Genomic DNA, 27329 nt, shown 5'->3' with positions numbered 1-27329 from the left:
GCTTCCATCTGTAAGGTGTGGTTTTACAGTAAGGTATGAAAAAAAATAATAATAAATAGTGTGAGAGGTTTATTTTATAGGATGCATTAAAAAGCCATTTCTGAAAAGCCTTACGTTATTACCATAGGCAAGTAATAAAGCCTCAAAAGCCCCCAAATCAAGAAAGACAGCATTTTCCTTGTCTGTTTGTTTGTTTTTTTATAAAAGATGGTAGCAAACAGTAGAAACAAATGCTTTCAATTTATCCAACTAAATTTTAAACATTCCATATGGTTTCAAATCACTCAGAAGCTAATGTTCACAACTATTCCTATTACATCTGAACTGCTTGGTGCAGTGTAATGACTGGATAAGCAATTTCAGAAAGCTTCAGGAGGGAAAAGCTATATAAATGTAAGGGATGGAGGTTATGAAGTATTAACATGATGCTAAATTGCTGCATATCATATTTGCAATGGGCAGTTTACAATCTGTTCATCCTGATGGATTTAGCACAAGGGAGTCTGAAGTCCTAGCTCTGCAATTTCTGTCTCTGCCTAGTAATTTATGGTCAGATTGTACCCACAAATAATGGGTTAGCACCGAATGAGTTTGGGACCCTGCTCAGCCCAAACAGCTCCACTACACTCAGAGGAGCAGCGATAAATGGAAAGTAAGGAAAAGTTCCAGGAGATAATGAGTCTGAATACTAATGACCTAAGCTAATACAAAAGATGGAAACTCAATTTATCAAAGAGTATAAAACCCATTTGGTGCCTTAATGAGTTATAAAAAAAATAATAACAATAATGATTTAGTGGATCGAAGCCAAATGTATAATTTTTTTCCACATTTTTCTTCTTTATCCACCAAGATGTTGCAGAATTTATGAGTGTCATTCTGGTTTACTGCAGAAATTAAAACATACTGCAGAATTCCCTCCTTCTCTATTCCTTTGGCCACTTTCCTCACCAGCCAGAAATTCTCTCTTAAGCATCTTAGTCACCTAGAGCATTAAAAAGGCTGAAAACTGTGTTCATTTCATGAAAATATAGGTTCATTTCTACCTTCAGTCAGGATTTTATCCTATGGAGAAGATAAATTTCTTCCCAGCTGGAAAAATAAATTATTGCGAGGATTATCTCACAGCCTTATGATTAAGCATTAAATCCTGAATGAACAGAAAATAGATGGGAAATCTATAATTTCCTACTGAAGTTGATTCTACAGCAAAATGTGTTTGTCCATTATTCATATTTTCTTAATACCAGGTAGTCCTGATAGATAAAATGAAGCTTCTCAACTAAACTGCACAGTTGGCATTCTTATGAGAAGACGGGATAACAGAGCTCCCCAGACTGGAAATGGATATGCTTTCTCCTGTGGTGTATTATGTTTCTCCTTTCATGCAGTTGGAACTGTACGTCATGTGGCGCCACCTGAAACAAGAGAAAACATGGCTATCAGAAATAAGAGAAGGTTAGGCAGCAGTATTTTCTACTTTACTTTAAATGTCATTGCAATGTAATTCACAAGTCTATGCTTCTTTTAACTTTTACAATAACTAATTTTCTTCTCCCATGGAAGGAAAAAAAAATAAAAAATAATTAAATAGTAGAAAAAACAGGATGTACCCCAGTTTGGAGCTAAAGGCCTGCAAATGATACCTGCCAATAGGGTGGTGCTGTAGGTACCTGCCCCACAAGACTGTGGTAAAGGAACCTGAGCAAGAAACATTGCACCTTGCTTTCGGGGAAGCTTGGCAGCACGCACCCCTCTAAAGCACTGGCCATGTGCACCCAGCTAAAGTGAGCCAGGAGGGATGTCCCTGAAGTGTCTCCAGCTGATTTCTGCAGTGTCTCCATCTCCACAGAGTTCTCAGGAACTCTCCTGTAAAGGTAGGCTGTGACCAATCTCTTTCTTTGAAATAACTGAGCAGGCTTCAGTCTCTTTTCTTCCCTCCCAGCAGCTGGATGAGGGGAGAGGAGTTTTGTGTGACACCTGCCTCCTTTCCACACTCTTACACTGTGTCAGCTCCTGGATGTCTCTTTGTGAACTGATCTATCTGCAGCAGAGAGTTCAGAAGTAAATTTGGGGTATTAAAAGGTCTTACTGCAGCTCAACCAAGATAAGCTAAATTATCTTAATGAAAGTTAAAAATAAAAAATAAAATAGAACAATCCAAACCACCAGCTGTAAGGAAGAATTTGCAAACCTGTGCCCAATTTCATTCATTTCATGTAGTACACTCATTTACAGCAGGATAAATTTGGAAATAATGAACTATACAATTCTGGGGGGAAAAAAGTACAGCATTTCTTTAGTCCTTATTCTCCCACTGAGTAAAAAAGCAAATGCAGCTTTCACCCATTCTGGTAGTTCGTGTAGCTGAGGGCCGAATAACAACATCTGTTTCCCTTCTCCTTTACATCATAAGAACTGGGATAAGAAGTGTTTCTTTGGCTGTGAAATCATACTGGAGGCAGCAGCTGCCAAAGCGAGCTAGAAAATGACAAGTGTAGGCAGGATACAATGCATCAAAAATTGATGCCAGCTAATGGAACAGAGGTTTTAAACAGCCTGTGCAGCACCCATTACAGTCCAGTTCTGCAAGCAGGCGGGAGTGCTTCCCTTCAAAACCCTCTGAGTGTCTGGTTTGGAATGAAACGAATCCTGGTATGCATTTTAAGCAGAGACCAATAATCGTGCCAAGTACCCTGGAACGTACTCAGCCATCTGATTCTGTGAGCTGTTTCCCAACTAAGGGGAGTTTTAGATTCAATGTGTGATTAAGACTTGAATCTATTATGGAAGCAGGAACAGTGGAGGAATTATCTTTTGTGATATTTTAAAAATAAATATATAATTGAGAGACTGCATGCAGTCCTCAAAAGAATTTAAAGCTGCATGCAAAACCCCTTTATTCATAGTTATCTACAGAAATTCATGAAAGCGTAAAAAATGACAGCTTATAAAAATGGCCAACTGTCAAATCCAGATGTGGCTGGCTGGAACTTCTGCCTTCAGCACCTTCACACCCAATGTTATTGTGACATTGACCACAGCGCATCTATCTATCACTTCAGAGAACCAACGTGATGTTTTCCAGAAAAAAGCATCAACAGGATAACTGGGAGGATCCCACAAATCTGAAATTGCAGCTACTGTTCTTTACAGACATATGATTTACAAAAACGCCCTAACTAATCTTGCTCTCGCTCCTGCGCACACTTGCTGTGTGCCTTTGCTAGAATGCTTTGAACTGTCGGTGCCACTGTTTCCCCTGCATAATTACTATCTTCTGCTGTTTGTGTGGGTGTCTCGCTTGAAGACACACCACAGAGGCGTTCTTTGAAATAGGAAAACATTTTTGTAATGCCATGATCACGTAAGGAAAAGCAAAAATATTTTTAGTTGCCCTTTCTGTTTATGCTACTAGATCCTGTACTGATGGTATTTGAGGCCTCTTCAGGACAGCAGAAGGGGTCTGAGCCCAAACCCAGGTAATTCCCTAGGTGGACCAGCACTGAATTGGCTATTAGCATGGTATTAGAGCAGACGTTGTACTACTAACTTTCTACATTGCAAGTGGAGGGCATCCTTAGAAAATGACAGCAGTAAGGAGACTTTGAACGTAGCTGGATAGGAATAAGGCTCATACACACAGTTACTTACTGAGCTCTTGTGCCGACCAGCCCACACGGGAGGTGGTGTGTCTGTGTGCTTTTAGACTGCAAGAGAGGAAAGGGAGGCATCAATTCTATTTTCTGCGAAAGAGGTTCTCATCCTTTCAGCCATACACGTTCTTCCCCAGTGCATCGTCCCTGTCAGTTACCTGTCATCTACCTTATGCTCCAATTTTATAATCCATTTCACCTGAAGATAAGATTGTGCCTTAAATTATGCATTCACTGAGAGGCCAACTTGTCTTGTTTAACTGTACAGCTACACTGCCACTCAGGAAGAAGTACAGAGCCGTGAAGCACCTTACGTATTCGAGGATCTGAAAGCTCTTCACAAAGAGAGATGGAGATGCCGATGGCAAAGGGAAGTGCACTAAAAATTGTTGGCAATTGCTGATGTGGAACTTTCATTAGCTTTTATGCAGCCTTTGACACCTCAACCACTTTTATTAAGAGAATTAATGGGAGGGAGGACATTAAGGTTATTTCATCTTGTCCTTGGGGAACTGACTGTCAAAAAGACTGATGTAGTAAATAAAGTGTTTGAGGTAACAGTGACCAATTTGTGGGAATTTGATCCAACAGCAGCTCAGAGCGTGACACTGGACAGTTTTTACTACCACAACAACAACAACAACAAGTCCACCACTGTAGGCTGTAAGACATGGAGTTTTCCCTCTCCCTTCTTTCTTTCCTTTTCTTCCTTTCTTTTTCTTTTTTTTTTCTTTTCTCTTTTTTCTTTCCCTTTTCCTTTTTTTTTTTTTTTTTTTTTTTGCTTCTCCTTTCTTTCTTTCTTTTCTTTCTTTTCCTTCTTCCTTCCTTCCTTCCTTCCTTCCTTCCTTCCTTCCTTCCTTCCTTCCTTCCTTCCTTCCTTCCTATTCCTCTGTTCTTTCTTTATTTTCCTTTTTCTTTCTCTTCCTTCTTTTTCTTTCTCTCTTGCTCTTATTTATTCTTCCTTCTTTTCTTTCCTTTATTTCCTTATAACATGGCAGCACTTCATCCCAAAGCTGTCAGTTCTGTGTCTGTCTCTAAGGTCCCCCAATAAGGCAGAACTCTGTTCTGTCCTTAGTCACCCATGAAATCTCTTAATGCTCCTTTTGATTTGGAGAACACAATGCTGCCTGGAAGGACAAAGGACAGAAATACTATAGGGGAGGGCTCACAGGTACTCTTCATGCCATAACACATGTGGTTATTACTCTGCCCTGATCACTGTAAGGCTGAAGTGCATCTGTGGTACAGAAAAGCCCAGCAAGTCCTGCACCAGTCTGCCTGGACTCCACACGGCCCCACCACAGGGGAAGGACAGACCACCACCAAGGGCAGAACTGGAGAGAAGTTGCTCCTTGGGACGTGCTTGCTTCAGCCTCAAAGGATAAGTTTAACCAAAACCTTTCCTACTTAACAGTGATTTCAGGGCTAACCATCAGCAAAATCATCTTGCTGAATGCCCTTTGGATAGTCTGTTTTAAAACAACATTAAAGGCATAAAGACATAGGGTTGTTTTAATGGGAATAGTGATTTGACACTTGCCCACTTTTATTCCTTACTGCAATAATTCTTTGCGTCCACTGTTTGAAGGAAGTGCCATTGAACCCAGTGCATTCAGAAATGTTAGCCTTCCTATGGTTTGCCATGCTATTTTCTTCAGGGAAAGGGAGCTGGTCGCCTAGCTTTCATACATAAATTCAGTATTTATTCTTCTGATCTGCTCTTCCAGATTTCTTGCTAGCAGTGCAGCTTCAAGTTTCTGTCTTTCCATTTATCACAAGGAGGATATTCGCTGCTGACGCTTCAGAAATATAAATAAATAAATAAAGCAGCAGACCCAGATATACATCTCACAGCATTTTAGAGCTGCTAAAAATAATAGTTGATGTAAGTAGAGCTCTATAAGTTAAAAGTACCGTTTGATGCAAGTAGTGCTTCATAAGTTAAAAGCACAACACAGTCTCTTTGTTTTAGCTGGGATAAACTGTGATTACCATGGTGCAATTAGTAATGAGGAGTCATGGGCAGAGACAAAAAAAAGTTGGGTCTCCAGAGCTTTATTCTAGCAGGCTGTCCCCTGAACAGCACTACCTCCTCACGCAAATATTTGCCCTGAATAAAATGTTCATGCTTTCTAACCAAATAAAAGCAGCCCTGAAATCTGCAGTAATTCTTATGTCACCGCTTGACAGCACTAAGGAAAAACATCTACAGCTGTCGTGCATAAACAGAGAACTGTCTTAAAGCAGCTGAGAGATTTGGCTCATTCATTTTTTCCAGGACAGTTGCTAATGTGGCTGTTTAATGAAAGATGGCAGAAACAGAGAGGGATTCTGAAGTTTAGCACTCACATGTAATAATCATATTTTCCCTGAAAATACACAGAGATATTCAAGTGACCTCTACTGAAAAGATTCTCCTTTGCCAAAGCTGTATGGGTACAGAAGATGGTGAATTTTTATTTGTGTGCCTGTTGGTGTATGTGTGCACAGAAATGCACGCACCATTACTTGCTGTTCGTTGGTTACTATCATACTGCCAGTCTTCGTTTTGTTTTTTAGGCATTCAGGAGAAGATCACCCTTATTTTTAGTTACTTTATGTAATATATGCTTGTCATGAACGAAGTTTAATGATGCTAACAGAGAGACCCACTCCTGCCTTCACTACATTTTGGATTAGGTCTTCTCCTACTAGGTTTAAAAGCAGTAAAGTCTAGTTTGTGGCTAACTATAGGCTACTTCTGATTGAAAAATCAATCATATTAAAAGTTCATTTCAGAACTCTCAGAGATACTGAGGTACAGGAAACTACAAAAAGTCCCCTCGTATTTCTCACCTTAAAAACTTACAGAATGCAATGTTGTTTGTTAAAAATAAGGATTGTTTATTTCTGAATCCTTAACAAACAAAATGAAGACTATTTCCTGACATAAAACAAAAAACTCAGCAGAAAGCAGCAATGTGTCATCAACTCTTTATCTGCCTCCATCTATTTGCAAGACAAATACTTTATAGCACAATGGCCAATGAGAGAGTAATGTGCCTTATGCTTTGCTCTCCTGTCTAGTCTGGATTTTAACTTGCTAATTTTCTGTGGCTACAAACAATGCTTTGGAGTCGTTCAGGCAATGTGTTGCCTATGAGCCCCAGGCTAAGGGATGTTGCTGAGGCCACCAGCAGGTTCTCCAGCTCATGGTGAGAAGAGCGAGCCTTCCTCTTCCTCCCTCTCGTAGCTGCTGTTACACCTACTGCACCGCTGCATAGCTAACCTCAGAAGAATCAGATAAACATTCTGTGCTGGGCTGTGGTTAATGTTTTCAACGAGCACAAATGAGGCTACCTGGAAATCAGGAAAAGCATGACTCAAAGACAAGTGGCTTGCCTGAAGCCCACCTCAACAGCCAAAGCATTTTCAAATGTGCTCCTCTACAAAGAAGAGGAAGAGATGTCCTGGTCAAGCCAAGAGAACTCAGCTGACAGCCTGGGCTGACTTAATACAGATGACCCTAGCACTCATGGCTCAAGTAGATCGCAGCCTCCTTCCACAGATGAAGTAACCCAAAGGTCCTCCAGCCAGCAAGCTGTCCTGTAGGCTGTCCCTGCAGCGCTGTCATCTGCTTAGCCACCCACAAGCACGGGTAGCAAGGAGCTGAATCTGACCCTTTTGGAGGAAGGGGGAAGTGTTTCTTTGCAGGAAATGAAGCAAGACTAAACAGAAAGTGCCTCTGTTGGTTCTGCAAAGTATTTAGCTTTGAGACAGTATTCCTGTGAGAAATATTATTCAAAACCCAGTTGCAATGAAAGGCAAGATCTAGATCTAAGTTCTTGTCTCTCCAGGCACAAGTTAGTCCTTCTCCAGCCCCACCCTTTAATAATCTTTCCACACAATGTTACGTAACATTAAAATACTATCAAGCATTAATCCCAAGCATCACATCCATTTCACCTCACTGCCAGCAGCGGTTCTGACAGAAGATTGTGTTATGCCCAGGAAAACAAGCCTGCTTCAGTGCAGCACAGCACTGGCACAAGATATTTGGGGTTTCTCAGGACACCTCATCTTTCACTGACAGGCCCAGAGTTTAAGCAAATGGATTACTTCATCCCAAAGTGTCCTGAATCACAGATATTACCTCACAAAGCAATCAAAAAATCCGCAAAGCTGCTCCATCTCTCCTTTTTACCCTTTAATACATAACATGCAATACAATAACAGCCAAAGGAGTACTAGCAGGTCAGTCTGAATGGTTACTCCCATTTCCAGGAACACTGAAGTTAAATTTGCATGGGAGTGGACCACAGCATTTTGCTTCCTGCTTCTAAAAGATGAGTTTTGGTGAAGCCAATATCCTGGACAGACACAGTTTGCTACTGGTCAACCATTATACAGGATAAATGAGGCAGTGAACACTACTGAGTACCCAACCCCTCAGTAATACATGCCATTGCAACCTCAGAAATGCCTATTTCTAACCCAAGAGTAAACGCTGCCTGTCTTCACAGGGAACAATTAAGGTGGGCAGGTACATGGCAGACGGGGGGGCCAGGAAGATACTACCTGCAAGATATTTCACACCTATCAGAAAAAGAAGAGGGCTTGTACTGAAGTGGATGGGAGAAGTCCCTGAAGAAAGGAAGGTGTCCTACAGAGAGGTTGATGGGGCTCTGAGAAAGCTCATGACATCCAAACGGCAAACAGATGAACATAGATGATCTGAGAACTGCTGTTGCCTATGTCACTGACTTCCCAAGTCAAGTTATCTTTCTCTGCCTCCTGATAGCCTTGTTTTAGGATGGTAACAATGCCAACTTTCCATCTTTGCAAGTCCTCGTAAGATCTATGAGTGGGTGCCATTAAAAAGCTGTCAGCATTTTTAATTATGACAATATGCTGTCCCGTAACACAGCTCGTCTCTCTCAGAAGCCAAACAATAGCCTAGCTCAATTATTAATTTATTGTGAAAGTACCTCACCTTTTGCCAACAACACTGTTCCAAATTGCTTCTTTAGCTCTGCTGTCAACACACAACCTCACTGTTTATGGGTCCATGTGAGGCACAAAAACCAAACCATACATCAACTTTTTAACATATTAAAAGGATAATATGATATGATACTGCATTTTCAATAAAACTCCATCCAGTTTAAATATATGTAGAGAAGGACTTCTTGTGTTTTCAGCCTAAAAAACTCACCATGTGCAATAATATGAATCTATGCAAATAGCCATAACCCCAAGTATGCAACTGAAAAATTATTGTGTTTTTTTCACTTATTTGAGTAATCTGCTTCAAGGCATTACAAGTATTGCCAGGAAGAGGTATCTCTTACTGTACATTTCTCTTCCAACTTGTTTCATTACATCTGGACTTCCTGAAACAATGACTGGAGTACAGTATGGCTGAAGAAAGCTAGAAGTGGCGTACTAGTTTTAGTTCCAAGCTGAAGCCAACTTCTTGTCACTTATTCTGGCTGGTGTAATAACAGAGCAATTATTTTCTTTTATTTTGTGAATTTTACCAGTCAACTATTTATTTCAAACACATGATTCTCTTCAGAGATCATCTGAAAATTGCTTCTTTCTTCTGCTCTTGTCAGAAACAAATGTCAGCACAATGCTGAAGTCTAGGACTTGCTGTTCTGCACCAGAAAAATAGTGTCAGAATTAGCAGGACTGCCTTCAGGGGCACACAGGGTGTAAAAGGCTAACAGATTAGTTTATAGGTCACTCTTGGTACCAGAAGGAAAATTGATTTTGTTTTCTTGCCATCTAGCTCTCACAAAACACATTTTCCAGTTTGTCATCTCATATGTTTGGCTAGAAGAAGTCGTAATTTATTTTGAGCAGATATTGCTTGTCCCTAATTCTGAAAATATGAGGCTAAACAAACAAACAAACAAACAAAAATCTGACAGTTGCAAGGTATTTACTTACCTTCTACAGCTGATGCACTCAGATGACCATGTTCTTGTTCAGGAATTATGGGCAGTATCTTCCTGGCCTGTGTGGTAAGTGGAACCTGTTGTTTGTTGGTCTTCACTAGGAAAAGGTAAAATATTTTTATCCACACTGCTAAAAAACAAATAGATCTGCAGAGGGTTACGCTTTGAATATGCAGGTTTGAAGATCACTGAGAGATATCTGAATGCGAGACAGAGGTGCACAGCCAGTTTTCAATGGGATTTCAGTGCCTATAGGTGCAGATACACATCAGGGAGTCCTGCAAGTACTAACCACGTTCTGGTCTTTCACTTCCTCTTGGCACTAGCCAGACTACAATACATTGATCCTAAGACTTCATGGAAAACAGCTTGAGGGTAGGCCACTAAATTGCTCTCAAAAAGTCTACTAGCAGTGAAAATGCAAAAGCATGCAAATATGGGGATAACTAAGGGTCTCCAGAACACGAAAAGCTACAGGTGGCCAGTTAAGCAGAACCAAGTGAAATTCAGAGCGTGAACTTCCCAATTCATTCTCACATAAGGATGGCCCAGACGGTGTGCCTCAGATAACTTGCCATACACACAGGGAGAGTAACTGGGGGTTGTACAGCACTTAACAGAGATGAGAGCATGCACTTCAGAAACAGGCAGAGATATGGCGATGCCGTTAGCACGCTGACACGCAGACATGGTGTCCTGCTGAGATACACGTTAGGAAACATAGAAGTAGAGATGCCAGGCTAATGACATTTTGATGCAATGCATTTTTCAAAGAACTACAGTAGAACACACAGCATTTCAACTCCAGATCCACCCTGTCCCTGACCATCCATAACTTCTGTTAACCTACAGATAGATTTCTCCTGAGTTCATAACAAGAGGAAGAACCGTGCCATTTATATTTAGCCGTATCCTTTCCCCACTTTCGATATCAACTTGGCTTCTCTCCTTTACAAATGCAGTTAACAAATGGGGTTTGGATCTTGGTGATTAAGCAGCTGAGTATGAAAGACAAAGTTAAAACAAAACTTGGGTAGGTTTAAAAATAGCAGTGGGTCATATTCCACCCTCAGGCTGAACCTGAAGAGAATGGGAACGAAGGCTGATATTCCCTTTGGAGCCCATGTGTAAGGCTGCTCTGCATGCATGCAAACGGAGCAGAGAAATTGCCCCTCATGTATCAGTGCTCTACTGAAAGCATACAGGGGCTATAAAAAGCTCCTTAAAATTACCTGTCTCCCATAGATTTTATTCTCCCTTCTGAAACAGCAAAAGACCCAAAGTGGTAATTAGGCTTCACATTTTTCTCTGGAAACATTGCATCTTAGAAACACGTACGTCTGTGTTGAATACTGAACACCGTGACAAGCTTTGCTGTTCTCAGCATTATTCATCTACGTTGCAGAGGCAGAGACAACTATACAGCTATGTCAAGAACTAACTAGGAAGGATCAGAATAAAATATGTGATGGTTCATTTAGCCGAGATTAAACAAATTTCTCCTTTCTTGGCTCTGCACATATTTGGTGCTGTAGAGGATGCGTCCTGCCTGTCCTCTTTGCTAAAAAGAGCAGGTGCCACAGAACACAAGGAGGACTGAGTCTGCATTCATTGAGATGCCAGCCCTGACACTGCTGAGACAGGGACTGGGCCTATTTCCAACCTGTCAACTAACCTGAAGCTGTAGCAGTACATCAAGATATGGCAGAATTTGGCCCACTTCTAATCTTCTAGGTCAGGAACTATTATTTTAATAGGGTAGCATAGAAAACAATATAGGAACTCAAATGACTGAGGGGAAATTTGTCTTATTGTTTCTTATGTGCAAATTATAGTTGTCAAGCGCACTTATATCAGATGCTATGGATGTCACAAAGTCTAAACAGTCCAGAAAACAACAGCAGGCCAGAAACCCTGAGGTTTTATTCTCTGAGTCTTGGTTGTCACCGTGATCCCATAACATTCTTCTTTCAGGATGAGTCATGAAGTTACCACCCAATTGCTTAGTGGCTGCAGGTCTTTTAGCAATTTAAAGCATGTGTTTTAACCAAGCTACCCCACTTTTCATGTTACTGGAAAGTCCAAAATTTCTGTATCTGAGAACTGTAGCTATTTCCCTTTGCTTCCAGCATCTAAGCTATTTTTCTACTTCTGCATTTCTCTTAGCCTGAACCAATTGAGTCAAACCAGATACTCAAATTTAACCTTTCCTCTAGGAGAAACACAAAACACCTTCGCAGTAGCAAAAGCCGTATCAACTGCTGACCATGTGTCCCAGCCCGACCCATGGGGATGGGTGTCTGCTGCTGTATCAGGAATGGCTGCTGGTCTGTGGGAAGACAACCATTGCTGCTGGGGGTCAAGGCCAAAACCCCAATTCAGGTCTTTGCTAACAGAGAACTCAGCAGGCCACAGAGTAGCCAGGTGCTCTGCATATTTGCTGACTCTGGGCTACATTCATTTTCATTAGAAAAAAGGTATAAGTAAGTCTAAGATTCCAGGTAAGTAGCATAGATATGAACATACAAAATTCATCTTGTAATTCACAGTCTATTGAAATCTTAATTAAATATGTTAGTGCTTCAACAAATACAGTCTACAGAATACTCGATACCATGAATAGGATATGTTCAAAATCTGTTCCAGCAAATGCAATATGAATATTAATTTGATACAGTTGAAAGCCAAGAGCATCATAAGATAATCAGAAGAAAACATACTCAAATACATCAGAATTAACTTTGCATTACTGTGAGCCAGACGAGTCAGGGAATCTTGTATTTGTATCCCAAAATGTAATGAACCAAATGATTACTTTGAGCCAATGGAGTATTACTGAAAACAAGAGAAGTAATACACAATTTCAGCAATATAGAAGGCATTATGTCAGAACTAAGGTTGCTCACATAGACTATAGAGTAGTAATATGATGATATTAACAATACGATTGCATGTCTGCACAGTCCCATTCTAGAATAGGAGTGGGAACAGGGTTTTTCTTTCCAACAGACCTTATGCTGCTTTCAAAACAGGACAAAAATAAATAAGGAAAGTAATTTTTATGCTACAGAAATAAGGTCTAGATGGGAATTTATAGTGGTAAACTTGTAGCGATATAAATTCACACTGCATCTTATAACCCACATACTTACATTAATGAAACTTCCAGTATGAAAAGGTCTGCTAGGCAGATTCACTCATAGCTACCAAAAGCACTCATTTATGCACTTTATTTTTCTTGTGCAATATTTTTCTTTTTTTTTGAACAGTGTAATGTATAGTTCATAGACGCTGGCCTGCTCCCAGCATCTGCCATGTTCCCAGGAGTTATTTTTTTTAGGATACAGTCATATAAGAATAGCTATACTTAATCAGTTCCTAGTAGTGGAAAGGGTATTTAAGTGGTTTAGGGAAAGTGGGTTAAGGAAAAGAGCAATGTAAATAGAGCTACCTTCCATTTCACTGGAACCAAGGCGATTTAAGCAGTGAGCTATGTGACAGTTTAGCAATTTCTATCAAAGCTCTTTTAAATCACTTTGGGGAATACTATCTAGTCCTTATAATTGCTATTATTAATTTATTAAGTTGTTCCAAAATCTCTTCAACTGGCTCTTCAGTTTGAGAAAAGAAAGTCTTGCAATAAAAGCCTCTGATGTGGAAATCTCCCTGACATTCTCTGTGATGAACACAAAGCAAGGAGTAGATTTTTCACCTTTGGTTTATTTTCCACAAACTACACTAGCAAGTCCTATTTGATATGAAAATCCTCTGTGTCTGGAAATACAGGTCAGCTGCTTAAAGAAGACATATTTCTTGCACTGATGAAAAAGCATCTTGTTCTCTTTCCCTTCTCTTGTGGCTGCACTAAAGGGCAACTGTGTTTTGTCAATCCAAACCACTCAAAGGACTATTTTACATAAATGTAATGGCAGAAACAGATCTAAAGTCTAGAAAACATGCACTGTACAGCTCTGTACATGCTCTCACACACTTTTTTTTTTTTAGCGTAACTGCACAGACATGATACAGTCAACGTTTATGACCAGAATGCTTTAAAGCTTCTCTATTTCCACTGTATGTGCCTAATCATTCATAGTACCGTGAATTTCTAAAGTTGGAAGGTTGTAATTTTAATCCTACCCTAGAGAATTTACTGTAGATTTCTCCTCCTCTCCTCCTTGGAAGAAAGGCCACTGGACTGGATGATGGTAATTTGTGGATGCAGAGACACTCACAGTTTCACAAGAGCAGCATACATGCTGTAAATTATCTATTTGTGGGACCACAGTGATATTGCGCCACTAATTTACTGAGCCTATGTAGGAAAACATTCTTATTCTCAAAGTGCAGGCTTCCTTCTTTTTCTCTCCTCAAACTTTCTGAACTTTGACTAACCTTTGGGAAATACCTTGTATATCTTTTCATCTATATGAGATACTGTCACACTGACTTACATATACAGTTATTTATCCTCATTGCAGTGTTTCCAGAATGGCTGTATTGTCTTCAGTGCACCTCAATGTCGTGTTCAGAGATTCCAAGCTGTACACTAATGATAATTACAATACTACCAATGGTTGTTGAATAAGTAATTGCTATTTATAATCTACTATCACAGTAGCAAATCTTAAACTTAGGAACTGGAAAAAAAAAAAAAAAAAAAAAAAAAAAAAAAAAAAGTAAACATTTTTCATATGGTCTTGATTCTACTTTTAATTCTATTAGTATAAATCAGGAAATTGACTGGATTGATTGGACCAATGATGTGTGAAATCAATGAATATCAGATTAGAATAAGGTCCATTATTGCAGTTACAACTAAGCATCTTTCTGGGTTAAACTGATAGGTTGAAGCAGGAGGAACACAGAAGTAAGAATAACAGACCAATATGTGATTCCTGTTCTCTTCAGCATAGTAAAACTAGATTTGAATTTCCATAAAACTTCATCATCAAAAATGCCTTTGGATATACAACATTAAAGATGTCATTGTGAACATGCTGATAAAATAGTTATGGTATTAGTGAAGCTACTAAAGACAAAAGGTGGCAGAGAGATAATTCCTTTCCTGGGGGATGAAAATAATGAGCTCATAAATATCTTAGACCTTAAATAAAATCTTAGAGGTAGCCAGCACTCTAAAACTGAGTAGCATAAATTGTACTCCCAGGAGAGTTCAGACAGACGGGGAGCTAGCTACTCACTCTTTTCTAGGTAAAATTGAAATGCTGTGAGTTATTGAATAGTAGATGGAAATTATCAAGCCTCCTCTAATTCTCAAGGAATTGACAAGACAAAAAGCAAGGTAACCAAACCTAGACAAATTTAAAACCATTTATTTCATTTGCTGGCTTTGTAGATATTCTTGTTTTGGAGGGAGATTTTTGTTGGTGGTGTTTTGTGTTTTTTTGTTTGTTTGTTTCTTTTGTTTTTTCCATTCAAAGCTATTATTCTTCATGTTCATGTTAATATTTAAAAAGCCAGAGCTCCCTTTGTGAAACCAGAACCCATGGCATTTATTGAAGCATATGACTTTTCCGGCAATATCAGTAACATTCAGAGCTGTATCTGATGATTTCCCCTCACACAAACATTTATGATCAAATTCTAATTTCTGCAACCAAAACTTGGAGTTTAGTCATGCCTCTTAATTTATCTGGGCTAGCCACATTATACTCTCAAAAGATCGCATTTTAATACCTACCTGAAACTATTAAATTGTACTTTGTTGGGATTTTTTTCTAGCAATATCCTACTGAATGCCAGCTGAGCCATTCCCTGAGTCCTCCTACAACTGTCCATTCCATTCTTTGCTAGCAGATTTTGTCAAGCCAAAAACACATAGAGCATACATAAATGTATGTACAGCTTTGTACACTTCTCTTACACACACAAAGCACTCACCTGCCAGAATTCAAATGTGGAACACAAGGTCACCAAAAAGTAAAAGAAGGTAAAAGAAAACAACAGCAAAGTCCTTAATGGAAAACATTTGGAAGACTGAGAGAAGCATTCCCACTTATATAAGTCTTTGTGGAGTTTCACTGTGAGAAATATTTATTTCCGATAGAAATATGTATCCATAACATAAGCCAGATCAAATTTGTGTAGGATCAAGGTAACGCTGAAACAAAACTGAAGCATCCTTTGACAGGAAAGTCTTAAAAGGACTTTCTTGAACTCCCCAGGCTTCACAAATTTGTTAGGTTTTTATTTTACTTGTATATTACTTACCAGGAAAAAGATGAATTTTAGTAGGAGAAATGGTTGTTGTTGCATGTCTGGAATCTTTTTTGCTTTGAATAGTATAAACTGCTGCTGCTCCTCTGTGTTTACAATCTGTTTTAAACAAAATGAGATATCCTCAGCTATAGAAATACATACAGCACTCATTAGAAGGAAAGCTGGTACAGCCCTTATGCCTAAATCGTTTAACACTTTCCCTGAAGAAACAGGAAGGTTTTGAAGTAAGGTCAGGAGGAAAACCTGGGGTCAGATGTTTTATATTTTCCCAAATGGCATTTTATGGCTCCATTTTTGCCCTTTTCAAATTATTCTTTCCTTCTCTATAGCATGTAACTCAAGCAGACTTTGGAAGATTATAAAAAAAGCAAACATGCATGCTCTGGTACAGGTTTGGAGTCATGCTTCTGACTGTGGAATAGCAAAGATGAAGTGTACTGGCTCCCTAGGAAGCCGACAGCTTCTTTGCAAGTGTGTAGTGTTTATCTTTGGGAGCACAGTACCAGAACAAGCTCTACACCACTGAGAGAAGATAGAGCTGGGTTGAACACCTCTGACTGCCCTCAGCACCCAGTGCTTTCCATCATCCTGCTGCTCTCTCCATGGCACTCTGCTACAGTGACAGCAGCTCAAGACTCAGCTTCTGACAGCAGACTTGCCCCACTTTTACACAACAGAACTGAGGTTTTTTTCTTTTGAGAATGCCAGGAAAAAAAAAATCATCTCTAAAAAATTCATTAAATTAGCATTATTTAGGTCATGATGTTTTTATGAATACCCAGGTGAGAGCTAATATGCTGAAGCCTTAAGTATGTGCTCTAACAGTTAATGTCAAAAGAAGCTCTAGAACTGGCTGTAAGACAAGAGTGGGAGAGTAAAGGCAAAAGGACTAATTTCTAATTTAGTTTCCTTGACATGGATCAGTTGTAACCTCCTCAAAGTTTATTTGGATATTTTATTTTATGCACTCTTGGAAATAACTTCATTAATGTTTCAGAGAGTCTCAGAGTCTGCCTAGCAGAAAGTCTTGGAAGGTCTCGAGAGGAAATGAATAATTCCATATTTCTTACCAGCTTTCACTAGTGCTCAGAAATAGAGAGGAAAACTACTAACTGAATTATGACTGTAAAAATTCTAAGCAGCTGTTTTAGGCACATAGTTTAGGCACATTATATTCTGTCAGATTCTTTAGGCACCATAGAAAAAAAAAAAAAAAAAAGCAGCATGTAGACTTTTTATTAATATATACATGCAAGAAATAAAACCCTTAAATCTAATTTTTATGTGCTTATCTTTTTGCCACTAAGATACTGCTGTTGTATATGATGTTATATATAGTAAATTTAAGTAATGAAAATACTATTCCTCTATGAACAGTAAACATATTCTAGAAGTAAATCAGAAATCAGAAGCCCAAAAAGGGCATCTTTTCCTCCCTGCTTGTGTCCACAACAATTCTGAAAAGCTTGCATTTAATAGAAAAACTATGTTTAAGGATAAAGGCAGTAAAATCGTTACTCATCACTACTAATGGTTCTGCATTAAAATGAGATGTTATGACTCAAAGCATAGAAAATCTCACTCGTGACATTTATGGAAGCTTTCAAATTGCAAGTGAAAGTCCTTCAAACTAGAGTAGTTAATGGCCCACTTATAAAGACCTATTTTACAGTTTGTGTGATCCTTATGTACATAAAATAGGACTCAGACTTTTGTTCTATCAATAAGTAAAAGATCATGCTATTCAATCAAGATACTCTGATAAGGAGTTTCTTTTCTTATTTGGAGGGGGTGCAACAGACATGTCATTTTAAGCAACTGTTTCGCTTAATTGATTAAAAATAAATGCATAAAATATTTACATTTTTAAAAATCACAGAAACATCTTGAGTGTAGGCATCCTTCTGCCTTCTGTTCAGTCATGACTAAATCTAAACTTTTATTGCTCTTTCATTACTAAACTACTTGTGGATACAATTAGGATGATCACGGGAATGGATGTAGCTTATCATTTTTTCATTACCCCTGTGATGAAGGTCTTTGTTCTGCAGCTCTGGACTACAAGGGGAATGGACAGCTGTCTGGTAATAGCAACTAAATGCTGGTTCTCCAGAGGCTTTCTACCCACTCAGGGCTGAAACGGGCAGAAAGTCTCAGGAAATTGCTGCGAAAAGCATCTGAAAGCTATTACCCCAGGTAGCAGGTTAAGTAACACTCGTTTCACATTGATGAAAGGGAGTTTGCTCCCTGTACCACCTACCTCTGACTTCTGATGAAAAATGAAGACCAGCAGCTGACAAGGTCAATTTTCTACACTGTTTTTGCACAGAGGACTTTATCTCGGTTGCTCAACAGTCTCATGCTTATGGTACTCCTACACGTTTATTGTTGCTTTCCCCATTGAATATTGCTAGAAGAAATACTGCAAACCCTGATTTCAGCCTCTATTCCAAGTGAATTGCATAGGAAGAGCCTGTTTTGGGTGGTGAATGCATTATGCACAAACAATTGTTTCAGTCTCTGAAGTAAGGACAAGTTCTTCCATAGCAAAGTTACTTTTTTATCACTTGGAGTAGTCAAACAGTGCTGTTTCAGAAATCACAACAATATTTTATTTGCTAAAATAACAGCACAGAAAAGAAATGTTATCTGAGCTTAATTCAGCTCTAGGACTAAGAAAGCACTGCTTGGTTGACCTGTGTGGTATTGCACCCCCACTGTGAATTCAGATGACCAGTTTTTGGGACAGACAGCTGAGTGTCTCTCTCATATCTAACCCCTGACTTTGCTTGACCATGACCTAGATGAATCATCTTCAGGAAGGAAAGGGTATTTCTATCTATTTCTATTGTCATTGGCATTTCTGCTTAAGATCTTCATCAAGGCTCAACTGTAATCACTTTATCTACTGAAATGACTCTGAAACCAGAAGTTCATTGGACTAAAGATCATAGGCCACCAAGCATCTGTCAAAAAAAAAAAAACATACTTCATTTACCACCAACAAGCTGGATTTGCATCCACAATTCCAAGGTGAAAGGGGATAGCATCAATCATCTGAGTATTCCAGTTCCTCTCTAAGAAACTCCTATCATATTACAATTAAAATACTGTTGTCTGAACCACATTAATAATCAACAGCTTCCTTATAGTAGATATTTCATTGTGTAGAAATTTAAATTCATGTAGATTAACTTTTTGTTACTTACAGTTTTGTCCATTTTCATAAACAATTTTGTAGATGACAATTGAAATAGTAAACACAATAATGACTAGAATCATACTGAGCCAAATGATCTTCACCATGCACATTGGATCTGTCCAGAAAAAGTAGGAGAGATTAAATAAAGCAGGAAAACACTGACAGAAAAGAAAAAAAAAATCAGAATAATTTGTCTTGATATTTTCTTTAACTATGCCTATCCCCACAGATGAAAATTTAAACAAAACATAAGGTTGTGCCTTTCTCTTTCAGCCTTCTTTGTTGTTTGCAACTGAGTTTTCCAACCAGAATTTAGTTTCATTTTCATTTGTATCTGTCTCTCCATGTCTGAAAAAGTTAAAAACTATACTAGTATCATAGAAAGGCCTACTTATTAAAAACAAACAAATAAACAAACAAACAAAAACCAAGACATAATCTGCCCTCTCTTAAAGAGGATTTTCCCTGGAATTATTTTACACTGCCTTAGCCAACTCAAAACCACTTATTCTTTTCCATCAAAGTTACAGCATAAAATGTATTTGCCATATAAAACTAAATGAATGTAATATACATGTAATTCACCAATTCCCTGATGGGAAGTGTTGCATATATGTACTGGAAGCCCTGATTGTGATCAGGCAATCTCCTGCAGCACAAAGTGAAACTTGAAAAGCTGACGGTTTGTCCTCTGGGAAAACTAAGCCTAGCTCAGTTGAATATTTCTCTTTTAAGTCAGGCTGAACATAGGATATTGCAGCTGGACATTAGGAAAAGTCAAACCTGTCTTCTGGTCCTTCTAGCTGCGAAGTTAACTGAAATTGTTTAATTTACCTCCAAGATAGCAGGGTATGCCATTAGGGGGGAGGGAAGAGGAAAAAAAAAAAAAAAGTAATTCTAGATTTTTTCAAATATGCATTTGGTAAGTCTGTCATTATTAAGTGGAGGAAAAAAAAAAAAAAAAAAAAAAAGCAAACCAAATGTACAGACACTTGTTTTGCTTTCTAGCTTCTAGGGAAAATAAAAGCAAAGCAAAACAGTTGACTATAACTGTCAGATGACTATTAAAGATGGTCTTTTTCGATGGGATGATTAAAATTGCATTGTTTTGCTGTGAAATACTTTCAAGTGGTTTCTGAGAGCAGAGAACTGCCTACTGGAGATTTTCTCAAACATTCAAATTGTTTCCGAGTTTGATTTCCCTTCTGACTCTCCTTTGTAACTTACATTCCACGTAAGACTCCAGCTGCAGTGAAATATTTATGCAGTCATTTTGGTCGTCAATCATGGCCACTAGACAGGAGTGATTTAGGTATTCCTCAGCTGCATTTCTTCCTCTGACTGTAGAGTTGGTGATGCGGATTTCCAGCATATAGAAGATACTATCCTCTACTTCTTCATTTGCATGAAGCATAGTGAAATTAAAATATTTGTAAAAATAAATAATATCTTCTGACTGTTCTTCCAATGAGCCTTTTTCTTTTGGAACTACAAATTAAAACAAAAACTGTTATATAATGACAGACAAAAAAAGACAACTCTTAGAAGGAGTGATAAATATTTTTTCTGTCTCGTTTGTGAAAACAAATAGTAATTTTTTACATTACTGACTATGATAAAAATGGACAAAAGGATAAAATGTAAAATCATTCTGAACAGATCTGAGGAGTATTGATTATCTACACAAAATATTTTTCCTTAGCAAATTATAGCCTTTTTTTTTTTTTTTTTTTTTTGCTTTACTACCAGCTTCAAAGCTTTTAAGATTTTTGTTGCATTGTCAGCTGTTGTCTAACACAGATAAAAATTGTGCTATGAAGAAAAACAACAACAGGAAAAGCTGTATGATGCTAGACATCTGAAGTGCACATCTAGCCTCTGTGCTATCACTTGCAGAAGGGTTTTGTTCCATTTCAAACCACAAGCTGTGAGACTCACAGAATGTTAACAAATACATGTGGGTGAGACTGTGTCAGTTGTGTTAGTCATATAGGTATAAATGAGAACAGAGATTGTCCACATACTTTTTGCTTTGGCATTTTCCACGCTTGGAAACACAGCTACTTTTTACTAAAGTGATGCAGTTTGGAAAGAATTGCATTTCTTATGCTCAGGGCTTGGCCTCTTGCCCCTGTTGCTGACAATGTTAGGAAAGCAAAATTCAGAAGCATCCTCTCCCCCAGATTTCCAGAGACAAGTGCATAAGGCACAGAAGGAATATGCTGCTACTGCTCTGAAAAGCTGTGGTGGTTGCTGAACTCTTTTTCATATTGCTGGGCCAGTCCTTACTCAGTACTGCCTTCCATAGAACAGGTAAAGTCATTTTGATGCTAAACAGTTGCGGATACCACAGGCAATAAGCAGAAAAAATGTTATCTTATTTCTTTTATTTCTTGTGTAGCTGCCACCTAGACTGTTAGCATCTTTGATTTAGTTCTTCAGATACTTGCTTTCATCATATCAGCCATCAACAAGCAGAGTTCCACAATGACTTTTAAAAGCAAATTCTTCAAGAAAACTCATCAAAAAGTACAACTCTTTATAAATAAATGAAATATTTTGGAAAACCCAGCAAGAGTTAAAGAACAAAGAGAGATATAAGAGTGCTCATAAAAAACAGATGACAGAGGTCAGATTTGCAACAGAAACATTCCAGGTGGCTGCTGGATAAGGCACTCTTTTCTCACAGCACCCTGCTTGCAGATCAATACAGATCCCCCTGAAGATAATGAACCCTCCCTCACACACATGGTTTTACATAAGATCCTCAAAGAGAACAAATTGGCATTTTGCTACCTATGTTTTTCTGCTGAGAATCTGGCATAAACTCTGCATTTTGTAGCAATGCAAAAAAAAAAAAAAAAAAAAAAAAGCTATTAAGGACAAAAAAAAATGTTCATAGAACTTAAAAAGCCCATAGAGAACCAGCACCGTGTTATAATTGTCTTTCGAATACCAAAAAAAAAAAAAAAAAAAAAAAAAACAAACACCAAAAAAAAACACCATGCATGTTGTAATTAACTACTTCCAAATGAAGTATTTTGCTTTTCCTACTTACTTTTTTTAGTTATCACTCCTGATCCTTGATGATCAACATCCACATCTCTGTTGGATTCACATTCCAAGTATTTAGTATGTGATTGTTGTTCCCTACTAGATGATTGGCAAATACATGGATTATTTTGGAAACTGGAATGATTTACAATGGTCTTCAGCAAGATAGTCTGGTTTTCTCTTCTTTGTTTCAGTGATCTTTTGCAAGAATTGTTAAAAGTGCAAAGTGGAAAAGTGGTGTTACTTAATGAACAGGTATCCATGCACGATACAACGATAGTGTTAGCTGAAAAACAAAGAGTATCATATCAGCAAAACCATCTCAAAGGACATAGACAAGTATGAGTGTTTATGTATCACGTAACATATCCTTTAACCATCATATAATGAGATGCACTTTCTTTCTTGAGAATTACAGCAGCATAGTGAATGCATCATGAACTGAGAGAAAGAAAGCAGAGAATATTCCTCTAGCCTACATGCTGGATTTTATTGCTGAACTACATGGAATATCTTCCAGTACCACCTTGCGTTTGTGGTCATCTCTAGTCTCATTCCTGTTTCAGAGTTGTTCAGATTTCATTGTACTTAAAGAGAAGATGAAACTGCTCATGTTTGAAAAGGGTAACACAGCCCTGGAATTGTGCAGTTGCCATACACCGGGGTGATCATGCTGCAAAAAAAAGCTATAATGAGGATGAAAACTTTCTTGTCAGTGACATTGAAACCTTACAGTGAAACTACAGAGAAATGCTGCTGGTCTGTCCAACCACACCCTTCCTGCTCTCTGATACTCAATCGTGAAACTTACTTATAACCAATTTTACTGTTAGTTGAGTTTCAGTATCAAATTACTGCAGCTGGAGCACATTAATGCAATTCTAGCAAATGACAAAAACCAAATAGTATTCATTATTAACGAGTGCTATTTTAGCTGTCCTCCACATTAGAGTAAGGCTTTATTGTATGAATCATGTATTTTTACTTGACTTAACCTTGAACTATTTTTTCAGCATGAAAGTAATTTAAGAGTAAAAAACTTCTGGGGCTCCAACATGAAATCTGTATTTATGAGCACAAATAATCAGGCTCATGTGTCGACGTGGCGCTATCCCATATTTTTCTGGCTGAGCTTCCAATTCTGGTGTTACCTTTGCATCTCTGAAAAGGAAATTTTGCATCTACCACTCATTATGAGTAATTGGGATAATATGTTCATAAATCCTTATGTAGAGGCAGGAACGCAGCCTTTGATTGCTCCAGTACTCAGCCGCAATCTGACAGTTTCAACAGCCATCTGTGCTCACATCGTAGCGGACTTGCCTCAGAAACAGTTCAGTGGGGGATTTTGGGCAGAATACGGAAATAAAATCTGAAATCCAGCACCACAGTCAGTTACTTTTGCTTTATTAACACCACGTTAGAATATCATAAACGCATAAAACGTAATACATTGAAATGTAAAATATAGCATGTGTAGGTAAGAGAAAAGCTAGGCTGTGATCTTCCCCTTAAGAAAGTCACAAGATTTTCCCGCAAGTGTTTTTGATCTGACCATCACAACCTGGAGCAGAGCAGGCTCTTGAGACCCAATTCTTCCAGCTGAAGGGGGTGTTTTGGGCAGCGATCCTTCGTGGAGATGAGCCAGCATCAGAAGAAAACTGCTTACTCTACCCTCCTGGCAAGGCATGGTGCATCTGGGCAACTAGTCTAAAACCACTGCTGCAGCTTTCAGGGTCAGCTAATGGCAATTCCCTGCTGTGCCCCTTTCACCAAGGAATTTGTACTGGCACTTGTGAATCCAGTGATTGTGCTGTGACAGTGGTCTATCAATGGTCACTCCGTTTTGCATTACATGCTCCACATGAGCAAACAGGCTCAAGAGCTGCCTAGCGTTGGTTGTAGGTATGTAAAAGGCATGTTAAACAAATGGAAAACCTTTAATGCTGTCCTGTAAGGGAGGGTATTACTCTCCTCTCAAAAGATCTTTACTGAGAAAGCCATTCAGTACCATTAAACCTCACATTCTCTCATCTCACAGGACTGTGGGCTTTCCAGGGAAGAATATGCATTGCTGAACAGTAAGCCAGGCTGCAAATAGGTGGGATTTTCCCAGTGGATTACGTGGCAGACAGACAGCTGTACCAGAGTTTTGCTGTTCAGTACAGGATTAGGAAACATCCCTTCCCAAATGTAAGCACCACTGGAAATGTGGAAAGGGTTTTGAGAAAAATGAATGCAGAAAACCTTACGAATTATGAGGATCACTGAGACAAAACCATGCAAAGCATCTCTAGGAAACTGCTTTATATTCAAAAATCTGTAACTCACATGCTTAATGTTAAGTGCTATGACTATGAAATTCCTTTACTAAACCTCTATTTACAAGTTGGGTTTGTTTGTTTGTTTTCTATAGAAAACCCAATTCAATTAAAATGAAATTATTCACAGAAAAAAAAAAAATAGAATTTAAAAGAAAAACAAATAACTTGTTTCCATTCAGAAAATCATAAGTATTTCACTTTTGGATTAGCTTAACTTTTTTTTTTTTTTTTGTATTTGATCTGTGATGCCCTGTTTTGAGTCAATTCAGCAGTGTCTAAAATTACATTTTTTATCACTTTCTTACAGAAATGGTAGCAATCCCATAATGTGGCAGATACAAAGCCTTCTATACAACTTTGGGAATGCGTAACTGAGATTATAGAAGATACAGCCTACCAAACTGTACAGGACTGGGACTGAGAGCCTCAGGCTCCAAGACAACAAGTTCCTGTTCTAAAGCACCATAGTTTAAAGTTTCAGAGACCAAAACTGGCTGGTTGCTTTACAGATTTAAAAGAAACTTTTCACTTTTGGCAACGCTGAACTGTGTTCTTTATGATAATTTTTTTTGTCTTATTTTTCTGCAAATTCCATTTCCCCAAAATTGCTGTAAAAAAAATAATAATAATAATAATAAAAAAATCTAAGATTCACTTATGTTATATTAAAAACCTGAAGCACCCACAGATTTAATGTGATTTTAGAAAATAGGATTAGGTCTCAACCACTTATTTAGGAAACACCTGTATCAGAAGGTGCAGTGGCTATGTTTCACATCTCAGAGATGATTTCTGACAGCAAATTTGTGTGGGGAAGTAATGTCCACAGCCTCATGTGGTAGACAGAAATCTGAAACAGCTACAGCAATGGAATTTTGTACATTTTAGGCTTGCTACAACATATGAATTAAAACCAGTTCCCAACAGAAGATTTTCAGTGAACCAGAAAATCCAATTCCTTGGAATTTCAAATTAAATTGCTCAGCATGTTTACTTCCTCACATAATTCAGACATTGTAATACAGTCCTATAGTTTTTAGAACATCCAAAATACGACAATGATCATGATTTTCCAAATATAATTCTGTGCTCTGTTCTGCTCGTATACAATTTACTTTAGACATAATGTGATTAAGACCATACATCAACATCAGACTTGCAAGGATCATGTTATTGCAGCATAAAGCAACTCCAAGGATAATCTGGGGCAAATATAATGGAAAAATGCAATTACTCTTTCATGTTTGACAGTAATATCAATGTTTTCTTCTGGTAATATTCATGCCATTGCTTATTTGTGTGGTCTGTGATAGCAAGTACTTTGGTTGCTTCTGAGTGGAAGTAAAACATTAGTTATTCCAACATCTTAAACTGTATGATTGTTTCTATAACATTTGAAACTTATGACATCTTATCAAGTGTGTTGGTTTATAATCTATAAATATCTATAAATTATCTAGTTAGTGTCACAATTACATTTTTTGGTGAATGAAAATAAAAATGTACATGGAAGTAACCTGGGCATGCTTTGATACTAATTTGTTTGCAGAAAATTATGCTTCATAAATAATTCAGTGATGTCTAGGAACACACCATTTGGCAAGGAGATTATTTTTTTTTATTAGATTTATCTTATACAAAAGCTTACTTAGGAACAGCTGTGACAAAACTGTTTTAATATTAATTTATTTATGAATTTTTAAGAAAGCACTGAATGCATTACTTATACATGTAGATTTTGCATTCATCCTAAATACAGCATTGACCTTTAGGGCCACCAATATGTATCTGGGATTTGGGTTAAAAGATTTGCTTCACTAAATTCACCTATTCGGCTCCAATATTTTTATCATGCTACAACTGCATATCTCTTGCATAAACACTATCTCACACCAGAAAGTAACTGTACAAAGATTTATAGGCATTTAAGTACAGGGATTTCAAAAAAGTTATTTTTTAAGACATGAGTAGCTGCTATGGAAGAACATAAGCATTTTAAATACTACCTTCATGCTGAAGATAGTAAAAGTACAGTTGCATGGAAATAGTTACAACGTTTTTGCTATGTACATAAATGAATGGCAAACTCCTTCCAAATTAACACATACAATTAAGTCTCTGGTTAAAAATCTAAAGAAAACAATCTCTATGTTTTACAAAGTCCATATAAGTCCATATGAGTCCATATCATAACTACCACTTTCAGGAAAGCACATGTCAACTTTTCAACTATAGAGTTTAGAATAAATAAAGGCTCTTTTAAAAGCTGATCACTCACCTTCATGGATTTTGAAAAATTCAGGTAAGCATAAAATAAACATGGTAAGTACTCCCAGTACTAATCTGAAGAGTTCTGATTTTCTCAAAATCAAGCACATGCCACTGAAGCGCGCCCATCTAGCATAGTGGTGGTAACTTCCTGGTTTAGCTTTTAACTTAGTGCAGGCTTTATGCAAAATAACATCTACCCATTTCCTTTTTCTCATACGACTTTTCTTTTCACTTCATCCTACGTTAAGTTGAAGAGAGGTAACTTCTGTTCTTACATTGGCATTCAAATGAATAAAATGAAGATAAAACTAATGTACCAGGATGAAAATGTGAGAAAAATGCACAAAAAGTATTTTATTCATTTGGGGCAATTTTGTTTTAGGAACATCACCCCCTAATGGCCACTTTCATATACCTTTTGAACAATAATGTAATCATCTTTGTGAAGGAATTTTATTCTCATTTGGCCAAGAAGATTCTTTAAAAAGTGAGTCAGAACCTCATTATAAAAATCAGTCAGAGCCAGATGAGTCAGATATGGAGATTTTATTGTTTTATTTATATACCTATGCCCTGGGGCTGGCATGTGTGCGTGTTATAATTTGACGTAATACAGTATCTTTAAGGCTTGCATAAA

At 37.9% G+C, this 27329-nt stretch overlaps 1 protein-coding gene across 1 annotated transcript; it reads right to left on the bottom strand.

Annotated features, from left to right (window-relative positions):
• Window positions 1–68: 68 nt before the first annotated feature.
• TMEM156 (transmembrane protein 156) lies at window positions 69–26809 on the bottom strand. Its single transcript, XM_082758910.1, has 8 exons — window positions 26700–26809; window positions 22102–22383; window positions 20271–20531; window positions 19051–19158; window positions 15833–15937; window positions 9591–9695; window positions 3655–3710; window positions 69–1418 (listed from the first exon to the last, which is right to left on the bottom strand). Exons 1-7 carry the CDS (start codon window positions 26797–26799, stop codon window positions 3706–3708), a joined length of 966 nt encoding a protein of 321 aa, XP_082615036.1. The 5' UTR covers window positions 26800–26809; the 3' UTR covers window positions 69–1418; window positions 3655–3705.
• Window positions 26810–27329: the final 520 nt, after the last annotated feature.

This window comes from Aythya marila (assembly GCF_965140915.1).
Source record: "Aythya marila genome assembly, chromosome: 4".
Taxonomy (NCBI): Eukaryota; Metazoa; Chordata; class Aves; order Anseriformes; family Anatidae; genus Aythya; species Aythya marila.
The sequence above is the reverse complement of the archived record's forward strand: the minus strand, read 5'-3'. Positions and strand labels throughout refer to the sequence as shown.

Coding starts and splice junctions, on each gene's coding strand:
- TMEM156 (XM_082758910.1), bottom strand. CDS start 26,799: ATGTGCTTGATTTTGAGAAAATCAGAACTCTTCAGATTAGTACTGGGA. Junction 20,532..22,101: donor AGGAGTGATAACTAAAAAAA/GTAAGTAGGAAA, acceptor TTTAATTTGTAG/TTCCAAAAGAAAAAGGCTCA. Junction 15,938..19,050: donor TTATGAAAATGGACAAAACT/GTAAGTAACAAA, acceptor TGTTTAAAACAG/ATTGTAAACACAGAGGAGCA.